The sequence below is a fragment of the Nanorana parkeri genome, unplaced genomic scaffold, assembly GCF_000935625.1.
Source record: "Nanorana parkeri isolate BGI_ZX_2015 unplaced genomic scaffold, ASM93562v1 scaffold890, whole genome shotgun sequence".
Classification (NCBI taxonomy): domain Eukaryota; kingdom Metazoa; phylum Chordata; class Amphibia; order Anura; family Dicroglossidae; genus Nanorana; species Nanorana parkeri.
In genome coordinates this window covers 289,013-309,504 of record NW_017307158.1, presented here as the reverse complement: position 1 = coordinate 309,504, position 20,492 = coordinate 289,013, and the positions used below count along the sequence as shown (strand labels likewise).

Below are 20,492 nucleotides of genomic sequence, written 5' to 3'. Positions count from 1 at the left end.
TAACATTTGTGTATCTGTGTGTTATTGTGCACGTGCGTGCGTGTAGGGTCTTGTATTTAAGAGTACCTGTACCCCTGTATGTTACAGTCTCTGAGGAAGGTATCTAAATGCTTTTTGAATGATTCAATACTCTCAGCTGATACCACTGCTTGTGGCAGAGTTCCAAAATGTAACAGCTCTAACTGGAAAAAAAAAGCCCCTACTCCCTTTGTGGTAAAATCTTTTCTCCACCAATTTTAGGTGGTGGCCTCTAGTCTTTGTTACAGAGTTTACTGTAAAACGTTTATTGCTGATGTTGCCATCAATAGTGGTACTACTGTAAGCTCTCAGATGCTATAAACAATGCCAACCTCAGGTAATCTGGTCCTAATGGTACATCTCACCCTCCAGAATAATCCACAAACAAAGTTCTACCTCCTAAAACTTTATTGCCCATAGACAACTTCATTCTGCCAGATACAGGCTCCTCCCTGATTCATTTCACACTGGTATAGAACTTAATCACAGAGAAGGAGGTTGTCTGAAGACAATAAAGTTTGATAAAGTGAAACATCAGAGTTTAGCCTACATCATCTGTTTGTGATAACTTCTGCTGTGTTAAGTTTTCAAACACAATGTTTAACCTTGCTTCTGTCAAATTCATTTGGTAACCAGACTGCATAGAAAACTTTGGGGCCAATATAAAAAAAAGTGTTTTGTGGTGATTTTTCTGTTGCCTATAGCAAACTATCAGCTTCCAACATACTTTGCCGTGGTTCAGGAATTTAAAATGAAGGAAAGATTCTGACAAAAAAAGTTAACCATCGGGTACACCTGCAAAAGCCTCCTAGTCCCAGCCGCTGCAGTGGAAAAGATGGGAGGAGGAGACGGTGGGCTTGTCATGTCAGAAACAAAGCAACATGAATGCAAAACAAAAATATTTACCTTACAATGTTCCAGCTCTGCCTGATGAAAGCCATCACTTTTAGACTGCTCTCCTGAGAATAAAAGGAAAGGTCAAAACCTGACCTATATGCACCCATTTGTTTTTAAATCAAAATAAAACATTTTATTTCTTATAATGTGCATTATGGAATTTGTAATACTAGTGACTGGTTGAAGAATATACACAAATCCACATTACAGCGTGAACTTTTTATATCTGCATTCTCTGCAGCAAAATTCTAAACACTGAGATACTGGTCTAATGCGATATAGTAGATTGTCAGATAGGTGGAGAGTCTAAACCGTGTAGCACCTCCCTAACTGTCTCGATGTTGCAAAGTATCCCTAATCCCTAACCCTTCCCCGCCTTACCTTTAAAAGCTTTGGGCAGATTTTTTTTTCATTTGAGGAGGAAAGAACGGGCCTTATCTTTGCTATATGGTTTTTTTTCTTTAAGATGCCGCAAGCTTATCTGATCCCCAATTAAATCACAAAATGCTACTTTTAACTGTGCTTGAGGCAGCATTTCATGCGAGGGAGACCAAGCTGGCACAGAGTGACTGGTCTCCTCAAGGCTCCCGACTAGCTCTGCAGGAACCATCTACATGATGTAGTGTGGCCTGCTGACGACGACTCCCTGCACTGCTGAAAGAGTAATACACGGCAAAACGAACATCCCCCAGGCTGCAAAGAAGATTTTCTTCTGACAGGACCAAGATAAGAAGAAGAAATAAAAATAGGAGGTTCTATAAGGAGGTGGAGGGAGGGTTAGCCTAAAAATTAAGACTTGCCTGGAGATGGGCTTTAAAATGAACCCTTAACCCTCTTAACCACTAAAATAAGACATTAAATATCCCTTTGTTCTGTATATTCACCACATCCTCTGCTAGCAGCAGTCCCAAAGCACTTGTGCTGAAAACTGCACACTGAAAGACACCAGCAGCAAGGATTACTGGTGGTCGTTTATAATCGAAAACAATAAGGTTGAGATTCTAAAGGAAATGAGAATCGTTGCTCAGTAAAATGAGGGAATTCAAAGTGAATACAGCTACAATTTGTGGATGGAGATACTTTTCTTTAGCAAATCAGCCTTACTGCATCCTTTCTAAAATGAATCAAGTACTCTATTGATCCTGTTAATCGGTTGATTATAGGAAACTAATCCATAAATTAGAAGTCCTCTGCCTAACAAGGCATCCCAATATACTTATTTGAATATTATAAGAAGTCCTCTGCCTAAAATAAAGCTCCTCAATATACTTATTTTCAAGGCTTGAATCATTTTAGCGTGTCTGAAGCATGACTGCACTATAGCCCTTCAATTTATGTTAAAATTTTTTGGGGACAGATAGAGCTTTCTTTTGGTGGTATTTAATCACCACTGGGGTTTTTATTATTTACTATATAATGAACAAAGTACCGTAAATTTAGAATTATTTTTTTCCCCTACGTTATGTTAAACATTTATTCTTACCCATATTTTTGGTAAAATATAAAAGACGGGGTCATGTTGGGTAAATAGACACCAAACATGTCAAACTTGAAAATTGTGTGCGCCCGCAAAAAAATACCATACCCAAAATTGGCCCTAGGCAACGCTTTAAAAGCTTTTACTGCTCATCAGTTTAGCGTTATCAGTGATTAACGGCCCTAAAATTATTGCCCTCACTCGGACTTTCACTGTGATATGTAACATGTGTGGCGCAATCACCATTTTCACACGAGGCGCACCCGACACATGTTTGTGTGTGTATGTGGGGGCAGGGGACTTTTAAAAAAATGTTGTGTTTTTTTTAATATTTGACTATATATATATATATATTTTCACTTAACTTTATTGCCATCACATAGGGTGCTAAGACGCCTCCTATGTGATAGCCAATTTACACAGACAGGTCCCCAGACATCAGGGGTCTCTAGGACCCCTGTCACCTAGGGACCCCCAAAGAAGCTGATGAAGCAGAGATCTGCTTCACCAGCTTCTCTAGCTACAGAAGTTGGAGAATGACAGCTGAATGCAGAACATTGTACAAGTGATCGAGTGGCTCTACAGCTGCCAGACCGGTTGTATGTAAACAGCCATCCAAGAAGCTCCCGTCCCGCTGTTTAATTACAACAGCCGGCAAGCTACTCGTCAGCATCCGGCGTCCTCTCGTCACAGACGAGAGAATTTTCAAGCCCTGCTTATTTTACAATAAGGAAATATTAATCCGTATAATATGTTTTAACAGAATAAAAAATAATAATTGTCAACTGTATGCTGTGTAATATGCAGAGGCTAATTTAATATTACCCCAAGAATGAAAACGGAGCTCTCCATGCATCAAACACAATGATACTTATAGGTGTAAGCCAAAGCCATTCAGATAATATGATTGATTGTCCAAACTAAGGACTTTTCAAATTTTGGACCCCTATGCATGAATGTGCAGTTACTCCACCAACACAAATGTCTGTTCCAATACTGTTTTGCAATCCCCCAAAATTGCTATTTCCAGAACAATATATTCCAAAATGGAACCCTTAGTGCCCTAAAACATAAGTTGGGGTTCTAATTTATGGATATAAGCCTTTGACCAAGGCAATGCTGAAAATTAATTGTGCCACAGGTGTAACAAACTGCTGTTATCTTGGGGTTCCCGTACATGGGTTCTGGACTGAGTATAGGATTATTATAAACCTTAACCTGTAAATTAACTTCACTTAATTACCATTCTGTGTTTGACAATAAGTTGCTGAAGTGATAATATAAGACCAACCATTTTTAACAGAAATACAGCATGTAACAGTGGAGAACAGATAACCACATTGCAAAGTATAAGAGTGGCAATAGGAGAGGAGAGTGACTATGCCTCCATGGTCGACTGTCCTCTGAAAATGGTTAGCGGTTTGACACGTTAACCACTCTATGATTAAAATAAAAGTTAACGTAGAACTGAAGCCAAAACAATTTTTGTTTTTCAGATTGATCAAGGGAAGGTTATTCATCTTTTTTTTTTTTTTAGCCCTCTGTGTGCCATTGGGGAGATTTCCTTCACTTCCTGTTCAATAGCGCAACAGAAAGTGAGAGGAAATCCCTCCAAAGAGAGGCAATTCCTTGGTAGTCAGCAGGGTCACCAGAACTAGTGTACCCATTGGAAGATTTTTGTGTTTTGGCTTCAGTTGCACTCTAGCATATGGGTTGCATGTTCTCATTTTTGCTAAGCCATATTTGGGAAACATTTCTGCTGTTTATACACAAACTCACCAAAATAGGGATACTATATAAAGCATTCACTTAGCAGAAAGAAATTTTACACTTAAAACACCTTACCAATTATAAATGTCCTACTTAAATTGCCATCTGATCTCTACAAAAATAAAAAAAACAACAAGTGTTATGGGCAATCATCTGCATTCTAACCTTTACCTTCTTTACAACTATACCTATTCTAAAGATAGCTACAAATTTTTAGATGAGAGATATGAGACGTTTGTAAAGGTTTCTAAATTGCGTTCTGAGATTGTGTGGGAACAGATGTTTTCCTATTAAGAACACTATTCAACATGGTGATTTCACTGCATACACATCACATACCCTACAAGGAAAGTGTACACTGCTGGCCATACACCGGTAGATATTTGTCCATCCCACCCACTTGATTTTTTTTGTCACTGGTCGAACATGATCGTTGATTTGACCCCATTATAAAAAATATCGAATGTTCTGAAGACAATTGTTTTCAAATGGCATTTTACTGGTGCATGGCCAGCTTTAGAACTTTCTATCTAGTATTCATATAAACAAATCAGTACACCGATAGGATTTCTAGTATAGGTTTCAACCAATTCAATAGACCATAACACACCAAGAGTTTAATAGCATTATATGATTAATAATTATAACTACATTGCATCAGCTGCATTCAGCTTTTTGTGATTGATAATGTGGTGCACTGTCAGTGCTAAAGTTGTCTGATTCATATTACAGCACAAAATTGGTGCACTCATTTTTCAGCACAATAGTAGCACCAATGATCATTAGATTGTGGCCCACTGAGATCTAGGGTTAGGTTGAGCATTAGGCATTGTGCTCAGGCTAAGGGATGTCTGTTATGCTACCCTTGCTTATCCACTGAATTTACTACGTATGTAAACTTGTGCTTACAATTTCTCTTGCTCACACTAGGACAGTCACTAGTCAGCAACTGTTGCAGACAGTAGGTTAACACATGCAAGGCAACAAGCATTTTAAGGAGTTCAGCAGAGGCAGTCTCCGTGGTCATCTAATGACAGTTTTTCTTGATATTTGGAAGCATGAGCAAAATTAAACTATAATGGATGCTGAATAAAGGAACTAGTCAAAAGTGAAAATTACCTCCATAGGAAACAAGTAAGTAGTATTAGAATCATCTTCTATGCTGTCATTGGAGCTGTCCTCTACATTGATGAGAAAAAATATTTTGTTAACCTTAATCAACCATAATGTATCTTATTTAAAATTACCATAATTTGCATCAGATATGTATTCATTGTTATGCATGTATGCAAAACACTTACTACAGGCCTGCGCACGCGTGTTCTAAACTGCACCTCAACCATAGTGTTGCTAATAAAGTAAGGCCTTCTTGCTGGATTGACAGGAAAAAAGAAACAGAAGTGCTGAAATACTTGACCTTTCTGGAGAAAACCCTGGGATTACAGAATGTGATCCCTGTAGAAGGGGATAATCAGAGTTCAGAACAGTTTATTCTCCTGTTCGGTCGACATGTGACCAAAAAGTCAAAAGGTCTTTATATATGCATCTAGCACTGACAGGTCAATATTTCAAGTCCTTGAAATACTCTTTCTTCACCCTAGCAAGACCGTTACCTTATCAGTTTGTAAATATTTGAGTAGAGGCCCACTTTAAAGATGACCAATCCAATTCTTTGTCAGTTTACCACACAAAAAGCCAAGAAATTCACCTTTCCTCTTACTTTCAATAAGACTAATTTCTCTCAAATAACCTAGCTTCTAATACTGACCACCAACATCTGAAAATGTACAAACTCAATTTTGTGTTTTAGGCTTACTGGTATAATACCAACAAAAACTTGCCTATTGCACATGCTTGAATGAAGGTACTGTTGTGCTCCTGAAATAAATAAAAGGGTGTTATAAACTCAAAAAAAAGTACACAAAACCTAATGTAAAGAAATTAAGGGCGATTTTCATTAAATATTTGTTAACAATATCAAGCTCAATATGCCCACCTTATGCATTGTAAGCTTGCACCACAATGTTAGTGCAGGCATCCAAGAGTGCCCATACATTTCTCTTATCTTTTGCAGAGTCCTGGCAGTGATATGTAAATATTGACTTGTTAAACGTTATTTCCTGGGCCAGGCCTTTCCCTTGGCTCACTTTATCAGTCAATGTGGCTGTCTATCAGGTTGATAAAAAAAAAAATCATAGAAGGCAAAAAGGGCAGAGTACTGACTTCAGCCGATTTGTTGATTATTGCATCATATTGGCGCATCAATTTTAGGAGCTCCCTAGGCACTCTATAAAACAAGGGAGGAAACATCTTTGGTAGAAAGTCTGGTGAAAGTAAATATAGGTGCACTTAAACCTGTGCAGGTTCAGCTAAGCCATGCCCCCTTTCCATGCAAATCAATTGTGGAAGGCAGAATTCACATCTATAAAAGGAATCCTAAAGCCTCCTCCTCAACTCTGGGCTACAGGCATGAACTCTCTAGACTGTAGCTAAGATGTTCCTATGATTAAACGAGTCCAGTGGAGCATAGAAATAATAAATTATGGCTTCTTGTGATTTACACACATATGCCACACAGTTAAGATCAATTAATTATTGCCTGATTTAGTTTTAGGGCTTCTTGGAAATCTTTCTGCTAATTGAACAGAGATGGCGCCGCCAATTCAATGTTTAGTGAACAACTTGTAGGAGGAGAGGTGACAAAAAAAAAAGCTGAATTACACAAAAAAAAAAAATGCATCACCTCTGTGGCTGTGCCATGTCACAAATGTGTGTAAATCAGAAGACAGAGAGAAAAGAAGTTCCTTTGGCTGGAACAACAGTAAATACTTATGTATTCAAACTGCATATTAAATGTTTGCCTGCTCTGTTTAACCTACTCCTAAATAAGGCTCTAATTGCTAGTGGTAAACACCAGGGATGCTCTTGCCATGTGCCTGTTTACATTGGTTTGTGTGAATAGAAGCACATGACTTTACTTTTCATTCCCACCTAAACTGCAACTGAAGGCAAAATTATTTTTTTAGTTTTGATGGAGTGAAGAAGGATTAGAACACGTCAGGTTTCTATTGATGTCTGTGTCCCCCTTAAGGTGCCCATACACTGCTCGATTCTCTACGAGAATCGCGGGAAATCCCGCGATCGTACGAGAATCGAGCAGTGTGAATGAAGACGTGCGACCATTTCTACTGTACGGTCGCACGTCTTTTGTCTAAGGAGCACGCTAGAAAACCAGCCGAAAATCGTACGATTTTCGCCTGGTTAGAACGGTGCTCGGGAGACAAATGCCAAACGGGCCGGTGTGTGCACACTGCCCTTTCAGCATTGCGGTCATCGCAAGCCCGCCCCTCAGGGGGGCGGGCTTGCGATGATCGAGAGTACGATCTGCCTGTCCAAGATGGGCAGATCGTACGTTTTTTTAAGTACTTTACAACCATCGCAAGACCTTAGTCTTGCGATGGTTGTAAAGTGTATGGCCACCTTTAGGGAGATTCACGCCTCTATTTGTCCTGGTGACCGTTATCAAGAAAACCCCAAATCTTGGGTTGTCGCCAGACCAGGAATAGATGGTAAATCTTCTAAAGGGGACACTAGTTCTGGTGACTCTGCTGACCAATAGGAATGTATCTCACTTTGGAGCGATATCCCCCTTACTTTCTGTTGTGGTTATTGGACAGGAAGTGAAGGGAATCCTCCCAATGGGACGGAGATGGCAGCAACAACAACAAAAAAAGCAGATAAAGGGTTATAAGTCTCCCTTATTCTATCCAAAACTAAAAAAAAAACAAAAACAGAAGATTGGCTTTAGATAATAGCTTAATGTAGTTATAATGTTACTAATCAATTTCTAATTTGTTGCTAAGGTTCATGTTAAATCTATACTCTGCAAAATGATGCCAAGTATAGCCCAAACGTCTTACAGCAAGTCCAAAATAAAAAAAAGTGAATTGAGGACAGATAGAAAAGAGGAAAGGACAAGACTACAAACCACATCCCTATTTTCTCTTCTCTTTCTCTATAATTCTCCTCTAGGCAAGTTATAAACATCACGGGAATTTTTAACATACTATCGAAGCAGGATGTGTTCAAAGGAAATGCTTAAAAGGAGAACTATGGGGTTAAGGCTTTTCCCCATAGTTCTCCTTAGGGTAACGGGAGGACACAAACTAGTGTCCTCCCGTCACCCTAAGCTCAGTATACCGCGAGCTACAACTCGGGGTATACTGAGATGCCGCAGCTGAAGCAGATCCCGACAATTATGTCTGGATCCGCCCAGCTGCCTGAGTGACAGCTGGCTCTGCCTATCTAGAGGCAGAGCCAGCTGTACCCGCCCCCTCCCCTGTCCGATCTGTCCCTCCCCTGTCATGGCAGAGAGCCGTGACAGGATCAAGAGGTGAGCGAACGCCGGTATGTGTTCGCTCACCTCCCGATCTACTGAGCCGACCTGTGACAGTCTCATTGTCACAGGTTGGCTAGAACTATGAGGTGAGTGAAAAGCACTCACCTCATAGTTCTCCTTTAACAATGACGCTAACATTTTTAATGTGACATTTTAATTCAGGAGTTTAACCTTAAAAATGCATTCAAGTACCATAACTAATAGCAAAAATGTATCTTATTTGTGTATCACTCAGCTGTAGCTTCTCAAATCATCTCTGAATTCATTGTGACACTGTCCTTCCTTCTGGAGGGTGGCTACTTTTGTTCCACATGGTCCCTGTGTGTGTTGTAAAGTAACCACTACTCCAGGCTCACTCCCGTGATGGACTACAATCTCACATTTAATTTGTATTGAGTATGTTTGCCTGCTCTGTTTAACCTACTCCTAAATAAGGCTCTAATTGCTAGTGGTAAACACCAGGGATGCTCTTGCCATGTGCCTGTTTACATTGGTTTGTGTGAATAGAAGCACATGACTTTACTTTTCATTCCCACCTAAACTGCAACTGAAGGCAAAATTATTTTTTTAGTTTTGATGGAGTGAAGAAGGATTAGAACACGTCAGGTTTCTATTGATGTCTGTGTCCCCCTTAAGGTGCCCATACACTGCTCGATTCTCTACGAGAATCGCGGGAAATCCCGCGATCGTACGAGAATCGAGCAGTGTGAATGAAGACGTGCGACCATTTCTACTGTACGGTCGCACGTCTTTTGTCTAAGGAGCACGCTAGAAAACCAGCCGAAAATCGTACGATTTTCGCCTGGTTAGAACGGTGCTCGGGAGACAAATGCCAAACGGGCCGGTGTGTGCACACTGCCCTTTCAGCATTGCGGTCATCGCAAGCCCGCCCCTCAGGGGGGCGGGCTTGCGATGATCGAGAGTACGATCTGCCTGTCCAAGATGGGCAGATCGTACGTTTTTTTAAGTACTTTACAACCATCGCAAGACCTTAGTCTTGCGATGGTTGTAAAGTGTATGGCCACCTTTAGGGAGATTCACGCCTCTATTTGTCCTGGTGACCGTTATCAAGAAAACCCCAAATCTTGGGTTGTCGCCAGACCAGGAATAGATGGTAAATCTTCTAAAGGGGACACTAGTTCTGGTGACTCTGCTGACCAATAGGAATGTATCTCACTTTGGAGCGATATCCCCCTTACTTTCTGTTGTGGTTATTGGACAGGAAGTGAAGGGAATCCTCCCAATGGGACGGAGATGGCAGCAACAACAACAAAAAAAGCAGATAAAGGGTTATAAGTCTCCCTTATTCTATCCAAAACTAAAAAAAAAACAAAAACAGAAGATTGGCTTTAGATAATAGCTTAATGTAGTTATAATGTTACTAATCAATTTCTAATTTGTTGCTAAGGTTCATGTTAAATCTATACTCTGCAAAATGATGCCAAGTATAGCCCAAACGTCTTACAGCAAGTCCAAAATAAAAAAAAGTGAATTGAGGACAGATAGAAAAGAGGAAAGGACAAGACTACAAACCACATCCCTATTTTCTCTTCTCTTTCTCTATAATTCTCCTCTAGGCAAGTTATAAACATCACGGGAATTTTTAACATACTATCGAAGCAGGATGTGTTCAAAGGAAATGCTTAAAAGGAGAACTATGGGGTTAAGGCTTTTCCCCATAGTTCTCCTTAGGGTAACGGGAGGACACAAACTAGTGTCCTCCCGTCACCCTAAGCTCAGTATACCGCGAGCTACAACTCGGGGTATACTGAGATGCCGCAGCTGAAGCAGATCCCGACAATTATGTCTGGATCCGCCCAGCTGCCTGAGTGACAGCTGGCTCTGCCTATCTAGAGGCAGAGCCAGCTGTACCCGCCCCCTCCCCTGTCCGATCTGTCCCTCCCCTGTCATGGCAGAGAGCCGTGACAGGATCAAGAGGTGAGCGAACGCCGGTATGTGTTCGCTCACCTCCCGATCTACTGAGCCGACCTGTGACAGTCTCATTGTCACAGGTTGGCTAGAACTATGAGGTGAGTGAAAAGCACTCACCTCATAGTTCTCCTTTAACAATGACGCTAACATTTTTAATGTGACATTTTAATTCAGGAGTTTAACCTTAAAAATGCATTCAAGTACCATAACTAATAGCAAAAATGTATCTTATTTGTGTATCACTCAGCTGTAGCTTCTCAAATCATCTCTGAATTCATTGTGACACTGTCCTTCCTTCTGGAGGGTGGCTACTTTTGTTCCACATGGTCCCTGTGTGTGTTGTAAAGTAACCACTACTCCAGGCTCACTCCCGTGATGGACTACAATCTCACATTTAATTTGTATTGAGATTGTAGTCCATCAGAGGAACGAGCTTGAGTGGTGGCTAGATTTAACATTAAAAAGTAGTGAGAATTACCCTTTGTGTTGTGTCTCGTTTATGTTTTCTTTCTCCAGTTGCTTTTGTAGAAAAGTCCCATGGAATAGGTCCTGACATTAACAACAAAAAAAAATTATGAGAATGTGTTATAATTATAACTTGTAATACTATATAGACATCAAACACATTAGTAAACAGTGTGCCGATAGCAAATACCGATACCAGTGCCATGTGCCCCGATTATAGGGAAGCTGGGCGGCAGATCATGATCTGCCACCTAGCTTCCTTGTGCCTGGGAAGCCGGTGTTCTACCGAAAGAACATCGGCTTCACTTCCTGACCAATCAGGAAGCCGGGGCGCCAAGCAGATTGCAAGTTCCAGTATCGGAGCATTTGGGGCGAGCATTCGTACTCGCCCAAATACTCAGTATTGTTAAAATGTTTGATGCCGGGTGTAACTCAACCCAGAAACAGATGAGCCCTGGAGCAGTGAGTCTGCAAGGGACAGCAGTGGGGAGAAGGTGAGTTTTAAAGCAAAGCTTTTTTCTAAAAAAAAAAAAAGGGAGGAGATTAGTTTTCCAACATCTGGGTTTTTAAAAAAAAAGGAAAAATGAGCTTTAACCCTTTCCCTGTTAACGACATAGGCATATGGTGGAACAAAGTAGTTTTCCGCTGACCAGGTCAGTATGCCTTACGTCGCTGGCTTTCACCCATCTGCTATAAGCTCCGGGTCACTTCAATCAACTATAAGCTTAAAGCAGAAGGGTCCCCCCTAACACTTCTGTGTACAAGAATTGCTGTCATAAGCGGCTGACAAGCTGTTGATGACAGCTATTCATTAAAAATCACTCCCCTCCTGCCATCTTGCAACTCTCTACTGGGAGCCAGCTGCATGTTGTAGTCTGTGTCCCTCTGCATCAGCAATCGGCTGTAATCAGCTGTCAGGATGCTGGGTGGAGTATTAGCAAAAATGTCAAAATATTTGCTGATCCTTCCCTTCACTGAACGAACACTGGAGTGATCAAAACTGATCGATCCGTTGTTTGTTCATAAACTGAGGAGATAGCGAGAGATTAGTAGGGACCCAGTCATAAATGAATAGGAAGTGCTATACATTACTTCCTATTAATTGATGACTGGGGACATTACTATTGCCTTTATAAATGGACAGGAGCAGCTCAGTACAGAGGCTTTCTTGACCATTCATAACTGAGGAGGTAATAAACATTTACTATTGCCTCAGTTTGTGAATAAACAGGAATCCTCTGTACTTACTGTTCATTGAGTGCTGGGGATGCAGAGAAGGAGATTGAGGGCACAATTTCAAAAGGGAAATATCAGAGGTGTGTTTAGACCCCTGATATTTCCCCAAAGCCCCCAACAGTAATGTAAAATACAAGAATAAAAATTAAAAACAAGTACAGTAAACACCCCCCCTCCACAAACAACATAAACATGCAACAGTGTGCACCATATTGTGGTGTACGTTATGCACATACGCTGCAGTGAGTTGGTAAAACACATCGCAGTGCTTGATTTTTCCTTTTTCAAACAACATGAACTCAAAAGCCTGGCAAAGCACTGTGATGCATTGCTGTCTGTTGTAATAAGCTGTATGGCAATTAAATGTATGCCTGCATCATTTTATCACAACGCTCAGCAACCCAGCAGACAAATGGAATTGGAGATCAACCGTTACCACAACACAATTTTCGCATAAGTTGCTTAGTTACAGTTTTGCGTACCTTCGTTTTTTGCCGTTTTGCAAAAAGGCGCAATTTAACTAATTTACAAATATATATTTATTAATTCAGTACAGTTTTATCTTTTACATTTAGTAGGAATCTTGTAAATTATGGTTCTTTGTGTTCTCTGATAATGATTTTAATGTATTTTTATTGAAAATATTGACTTGATAAACATTTGCGCAACTGTCAGGGGACCTACAAAATTAGTAGCACCATCTTTGTATTCTACTGCTCCTGTGCTTTCAGGAAATGTATGGTTTTGGGGGGTCTTTTACAAACTCTAAAAGCTACAGTTGAGAAAAAAAAAAGTGAAAAACTGCAAAAATGGAATGCAGGGCCTGGAAGCAAAAGGGTTAAATCATGCAAGGAAAAATTGTGCGTCATCCACTGTAAATGATAATAGAACAATAAATAAGGATGGGCAGGTTTAATGATCTAGAATGTACACTTACCATCAGGTGATCTGTATCTAAAGTCAATTATGTTCACAACTATATCATCCTCAAATGCATGGTCATACTGTGAATTGAGAATTGAATACAAGAAAGTTAAAGGGTTTGTGAAGGTAGATTGTTACATAGCCTTGCAAAAGAATATGAAACCAGTAACTTGTTCTATGGGTACATAAGACACAATTATGTGGATGATTATTATACCTACACATACAGTATTTATCAATTAGGTAATGTTATAGCATACCGTCATACAGAGTAAATGACTGGAATATAAGAACAGTACAGCCGAGTGGATGACACCATGATCTGTTACAGTTATTAGGTGGACAAATTAATATGGAATTTAGGAGCCAGTCTGTACAATCCAGGAGCCAGCAGGCTTTTTTTAGGAGTTGGCTCCATTGAGGATAACTAGAAAAAACCCTCAAATGTTAGATACCAGCTGTAATTGTTAAGGAGCATTGGCTACCCGTTGCCTGGGATTTTGTCCAGCACTGACAGTTATAGACTATAATGCATTCTCTGCATTATGGGCCCATTCACACCACATAATCACCAGACCAGACTGTTTCCGGACCCAAAATGCATCCCTATGCTATTTCTGGCCTATGTTCAGACCAGCGCAGTCCATTCCAGACCAGACCAGAAAAATGCTGCATGTCTCATTTTGTCTGGTCTGGAATGCACCAAATCTGGTCCAGAAAATGGTGTGAACATGTCCTAAGCTAAAAACGCCTAGTACCTATTGGACTCCCCCCACACTTACCTGTCAGTGCTGCATGTGACTACTGCAGGCCCCCGAATCGATCCTCCGTCCCGAACTTTCTAGTTGCACGGGAGGAGATTGTAGCCTCCTTCTGGGGCGGGGCCTGCCACAGGGCTGTGTGGGTTTATGGACGCACACAGTCACTGCGGGAACATGCACGCATGTTGCCTCCATAGCAGCCGCTTACCTGCTGGCAGCACCCATTTAGGGGGCAGGGGAAACAGTGATGGGGGGACCCACTAGAAAACGAGGAATTGAAACATTTAAAAAATAAATAAGAACAGATCTGGACACGATCTGTACCTCCCTTATATACAAAAAAAAAAAAGAAGGTTTAAGGTCACTTTAAGTCAGTTTTGCATTTTCTATTTTTTTCTACTTTGACACGTATCCCAGTTTACTGTTGACAATTTGGGCCAATTCACACCAGCCACTGCACAAAGCAGTGCCGATCGACCATTGCATTCTTAAGCACACACACCACCATGTTCCCACCCCAACACGGTGGTGTGAATGGTCCATCCATGACAAGGCAAACTGCCTCGTCTAGCGTTGGCCATTGCTTCCAGCGCAGCTCCAATGCAAGACAAGGCATGCGGTGTGAATGGGCCCTTAAACCTATTTTATGATGGCACATACAGTAGTGTGAAAAATGTTTTAAAAAAAGGACACTATTTGAATTCTATGGTTTTAAAGTATCAGATAAAAATACATTGTAAAATAAATAATGACACGGTGTAATATGTAATGTGTTGCTATTCATATGAGGCTGTGTTTACCTAATTTTAGGACGTGCTGAGGAGCAGATGATTTTTTTAAATGATGTCCTAAATACTTAAAACCATAGAATTCAAAGAGCCTGTACTTTCCTTTTCACTCAACTCGATATTATAAAAAAATTAATTATAAGCACCTACCGTCTCATAAATTCTTCTCATTTCCGCTTGAAACATTTTTTCACTTTGAGCCAAACCTTCTAACAAACTCTTATTTCGTCCTGAGCTCATTTCACAGAAGCCTGAAATTTAAACACAGTTTGTTATGCAAGTACAGGCAGTCCCCAGGTTACATACAAGTTAGGGACTTTAGGTGTGTACTTAAGCTGAATTTGTATGCAAGTCGGAACAGGTAAATTTTTTAAGTGTAACTCCAGCCAAAAAAAACATTTTTTTAGTTTTGGATAGCATAGGGAAGGGTCACATTTGTTTTGCTGTCTGTTCCTGTTGTTCAGAAGAATATAATAAAACATGTCTTTTTATTTAAAATGACACACCAAAAAAAGTTTTTTCCTATTTTTAAATTTTATAAAACTTTATTTTTGTTCATTTGTTTGCATTTTTTATTTTTATTTATTGAACTTTTTTTTTAATTTTGTTTGTCTTTTTAATTTTATTTTTCTAAACTGCCAACATAGGCAGGGAGAGCAGCGGGGATTTGAAGGGACACAGGCCGCTGCAGCCACAGTTCTCCTAAATGTACAGGTGGCTGCTGGTGCATTTAGGAGTACTGTGGACCTCGTTCGTACGTACGGATTGTCCGTAAGTCGGACGTCCGTAACCCAGGGACTGCCTGTATATCTCTAAAAGCACATAACATGTTCAGTTCACCAAATGCCAGCTTTGAGTACTTGCACACAGGTGGAACCAAGAATAACCTTCTTATATTTTTCAGGGACAGCAGCAAACAATTTTACTACTGGCACTAGTCATTATGAAAGGTCACATTTACCTTGTTGGAATTTCTATTTAGAGGCACAAACTATATTGAAGTCCAGGCGGGAGGTCCACCTCACCTGACCCTTATCCAGCAGGATATGATGAGGCTGCACACCAGCTTGTCAAATTCTTCACAGCCAGGCCAGCACATATGCTCTGCGGTTTATTCATTTCCAGAGTGAGTATAGAATACAAGCACGTTCTTTAGAGACCCCCCCATAGAAATGAAGATGTACCTTACTTTGGAGAGCTTTCTCCTCACTTCCTCTTGTCTCAGGAAGTCAAATCTTTCAAACAGAACACGGAAAGCAAAGAAAAAAAAAACTGACATGGGGTTTTACCCATTCCCCACTCTATCCAAAATAAAAAAAACGTTTTGGCTTTAGATAATCTTAAGAACGTCTACGCCTTGATAAAAACCCGATGCTGTAGGCTGCGTTTCCAGTAAACATGTCAAAGCTTAGTTTTCAATTGGTGCCTGTGTTGCCAATCATCAGGGCCAAGTGTTTCCATGTGGAAGATACATTGAGGGGAATTTATCAAAACTGCAGCAGACAGAATCTGGAGCAGTTGCCCGTAGTAACCAATTAGCTGTTTTCATTTTCAAAGCTTACCTGAACAAACTGAAGAAAGAAGCCGATTGTTTACGCCGGGCAACTGCTCCATATTCGGTCCCAGTTTTCATAAATTCTCCCGTCTGTCACAGATTCCAATTTTCAGAAAGTCAATACCTTCATAGGGAAGATACAAGCAGCTTCATTGTTAGCGTACCATAAATGTCTACTCCGATTGCCTGAAACATGCTTCCTAATTATTCAGTTGTTAACCTAAATGGTCCCTGTTTTATCAGTTTGGGTAGATGCGAGTGTTTCATTCCTTCTTGAGACTAAAGTAAACAAATAATCTTACCAACAGCGGGCTAAAACATGTCCCTAAACCCGACAGCACATTACATTTGAAGAACATGCTGCCAGGCTAGTGAGCACAGCTTCAGTTGTTAGATAGGCAGAGAATACCAATATAAACCGCAAGCAAATTTGGCAGCAAATATTTTGTGACACTGACCATTCTGCTGAACACTGGGACATCTGTTGTGGCTGCTGATGGGTGAAAGTGCTTTAAGTGGCAAAAATCCTACGGAGCTGGAAAAAATTATACCGGTGTGTAATCCCTGCAGACTCCATAAAGAGGACCTGTCATTGTGCCTTTGCTATTATATAGGGGGATTGTTATCCCCGTATGTGATAGCAATAACGTTAAGTGTAAAAAAAATAAAATAAATAAAAGTCACATATAAAGAAATGTAAAAAAACGTCCCCCACGAATACGCATATATAAACGTAAATACGCGTTGGGTGCGCCAGCGACAATTGCGGTACACATGTTACATATCGCCGTGAACGTCAGAGTGAGAGCAATAATTCTAGGGCCATTCATCACTGATAACACTGAACTGATGAGCGGTAAAAGCCTGAATATAGTAAAACATAAAACCCCCAGTGGTGATTAGATATCACCAAAAGAAAACTCTATCCGTCCCCAGAAAAATGGTATAAAATTAATTTCAGTATAGTGTTGCATGACGGAATAAATGTCATTCAAATTTTTTTACAAAAACAGCCCGGAACGCATTAAAAACACGGCATAACACACTGCAGACTGCACACTGCAGAAACTCATCCAGATCTGGTCTGCATTTGGTGTGAACAAGCCCTTTATGTTAGATAGAGATGACAGTCGGTTGTATGCGATGTGATCGCTGAACTCTCCCCGTCTGTCACATCCCTCGTCTTTCTTATACTGGCTGCTAAAATAAACATATTTTTATTTATCTGTGAATGAGAACCTTCCTAGACATGTGTATAGAGGTTTCTCAGTTTCTGGGCATATAAATTCCATAGAGCTCAGAATCCGCACTGAGGCAAGATAGAGGGTGGCTATGGAGATTCAGATGCTGCTGTAGGGAGGAGCGGTTACCAACACCGGTACCTCTGTTCTCTACTCCGCGCCTGCTGCTGGCTCTGCATCAGAGTCTTACTCTCAGGCCCACTGTCAGGAGTAGATAACTCTGCGTCCTGCACTTGCCTGGCACTGACAGGGGGCAGACCCGGGCACAATACACCGAGCAAGGAACAGAACAGCCAGGAGCGCGGATGGACACCAAGGTACAACTTCGTTCCTGATCGTGCCCCCTCTGCCCCAGGCCCCATAGCGACCGCAAGGGAAGCAGTGAGACATTGCACGCTACGTTACCTTGACAATTGCGGGTAGCTCCTTTACTAAGTTCGGGATACAACCCGCCTGCACGATTCAAACTTGCTAGGTAACGCCTACCATTTTCCTATTGGCTAAAGAGACTGGAACGTGCCAATGACGGCAAACCAAACACTCGCACTTGTGAGCTATGAGTCTAATGCTCGGAGCCATGTTCCTGAAGACCAAAACAAATTGTGAGAGTTACAGTAATACTACAACATTCACGGCATTTGAAAGATGTGTTTACACGAAGCCAGACCATGATTTCGCTGAAATAAAACAAACAAAAAAAAAAAAACCCCAACTGTAGGTCACATGGCACGTCTCTGAAGGGCACCGCGTAACAAGTCCCCTACAACCTCATCGAGCCATGCGCTCGATGATCGATTAATATGCCTCCTTTTGCACTAAGGTGGGCGTATGCATTTTCTCCATCTTGTTTATTGGAATCGGGCAACAACTTTTTATTGTGTTTCAAGTCTAACCCGGCATGGTTTAAATTATGTGCAAAATTAGTATGGTTAAAGCTTCTCGGATTTAGTTTTTTTGTCTCTAGCGTTGTACATTTGATCTATTTTTTTTATATCAGTCGGTACTTTCCAGGAATAAAGATGTCTTCCAGCGCTTTCTGTCGGTTTTGCTGCGCTGCCTGATAGCCGAGCTGTTTGACAGAGAGCAGAAGGCTCCATGGTTGCAGCATGGCAGGAAGCAGGCTGGAGAAGCTTGGTACAGTGTTCACTAGGTATTTATAACGGAGAAATAATATTCGTGGCAACTTTTATGTTCTTTATTATTTAAAACCACTGTTACATATGTTAAGGATGAAAAATAAGCTGTTCTATGAACAGAGAGGTATCAAATAATGAATGTTCTAAACTGTTCAAAAAAATCTTACCCTTCCCCTGGAAATTGGGGGGTTGCAGACTACATGTTTTTTTGTAAGGACAGTTCCGTAAAATAGAATTGAAGTGATATTAGAGCTGGTCTTATCTCTTATACAAGTTCATTGCAGATACACAGTAAGGATTCATTAATATTGGGCGGTATCGGATGCATGTTCTCACATTTGTGGGACTTTGTTTCCTGCACATCCCCGTTTACCCCCCTTGGGTCCCTGACGCACGTCATCCGCGGAAAAGAAGTACATATCACAAATTTGGCATTTAATTGGCCACATATGGGGTGCCATTACCTATTTATGGAAATGCAAATTCGTTCTGCGCGTGTGCATGTATCATGAATGTGTGTTGAAGCATGCACATTTGACTCATGATACACCCTGGTGTGAATGCGACCTAAGGTTTCATGTACACAGATGTAAAAAACCCGCCCGTCAGATGTGTACAGTATATCGTTTTTTACAGAGCTGAATGCAGGAGTATGAATGATTTTACAAATGTGGATGCTTTTTTAGTGCTGTCTGTGTCCGGATAGGGTAGATTCACTCTTTTACTGATACTGGTAAATCTTACATTTTTCACCAGAGTAAAGTTGGGTATACACTTTTCTAATTCTTCTTTCAACCTGCTGGCTGAACAGATATAGAAACGTGGGAGCAGCGGCACCCGCGGTTGGTTCTTCATCAAGAACCAGCTGAAATTTGAAGCGTATATACCCGGCTTAAGAGATGAGGGGAAATCTTCCAATGGTTACACTTGTTCATGGGACAGCTGTCTACGCAGGGAACCCCCCTCACTTTAAGAGATCTACTCCAACTTCCTCATGTATCATTGGGCCGAATGGGAATAGAAATTTTAACTGTACGCTGACAGTAAAAAATAACATGACATGGGTTTTAACACTTTATCCCCCCCCCCAAAAAGGCCATACATACTTTTAGAGCCAAAACACACCTTTTTAGATCATCGACTTTGCAGCAATGAATATTACGTGCCGTGCGTTGCTGTGCCATTCATTTTGAATAGCACCTCAACAAACTAAGGGAATGCAGATCCAATGCGCTTACGCTCCCTTGTGCCTTGTGGTGCAATGCAGCGGAAAATGACTGCATGTCTGTTTCTGTGCACTGGAAGCCAATGCATGAAAGAATACGTGTTAAAGAAGAAGTGCACTTTAGAGAACAACTCCATTTAAAAAAATAAGAATGAAAAAATGTAAAACAAGAAAAATAAGAGCATATATAATTGCTATACAAGCCATTTTGTGATTTAATGTTGTTAAAATTCGCTTTCTATTTAAAACTGCAGCCACTGTCATTTTCTCAATCTGTCACAAAAAAAAAATTCCATGCAATATGGCGACCTAGAGGCGTTCTGTTCACATGTACACAGTTGATGTACAGAACGCCCCCAGAAATGTTATTACCTACTTGTGATTGGCTTACTGATTTTGACAGACAGCTGCACTAAGATGCAGACACTGCAGCTTTCCTCATTAGAACACAGAAAGTCCACCGCCTGGTTATAACAAATGGACATGGTGAAACAAACTGCTATTTCCTCAGAACAGAAACCGGTAGGAATCTGCAACAAAGTCTGATAAAATACTTGCAATGTACACCCAGGGGTGATTGGTTTTTGTTTTTCTCAACAAAAATGCAGTTGCTCTTCAAAACAAAGTGCCTTTATCCATCCCCTCTCCCCCCCCCCAAATCTAACACA

General features: G+C 40.8%; 1 protein-coding gene across 1 annotated transcript in view; it reads left to right on the top strand.

Moving 5' to 3' along the window:
* The first annotated feature begins 18,532 nt into the window (after positions 1 to 18,532).
* MRPS23 (mitochondrial ribosomal protein S23) overlaps positions 18,533 to 20,492 on the top strand; it is a 17,215-nt gene continuing 15,255 nt past the window's right edge. The window contains exon 1 of the mRNA XM_018565810.1: positions 18,533 to 18,613. Within this exon, the coding sequence (XP_018421312.1) occupies positions 18,570 to 18,613 (44 nt within the window). The 5' untranslated portion in view covers positions 18,533 to 18,569. The remainder of the gene's footprint in view (positions 18,614 to 20,492) is intronic.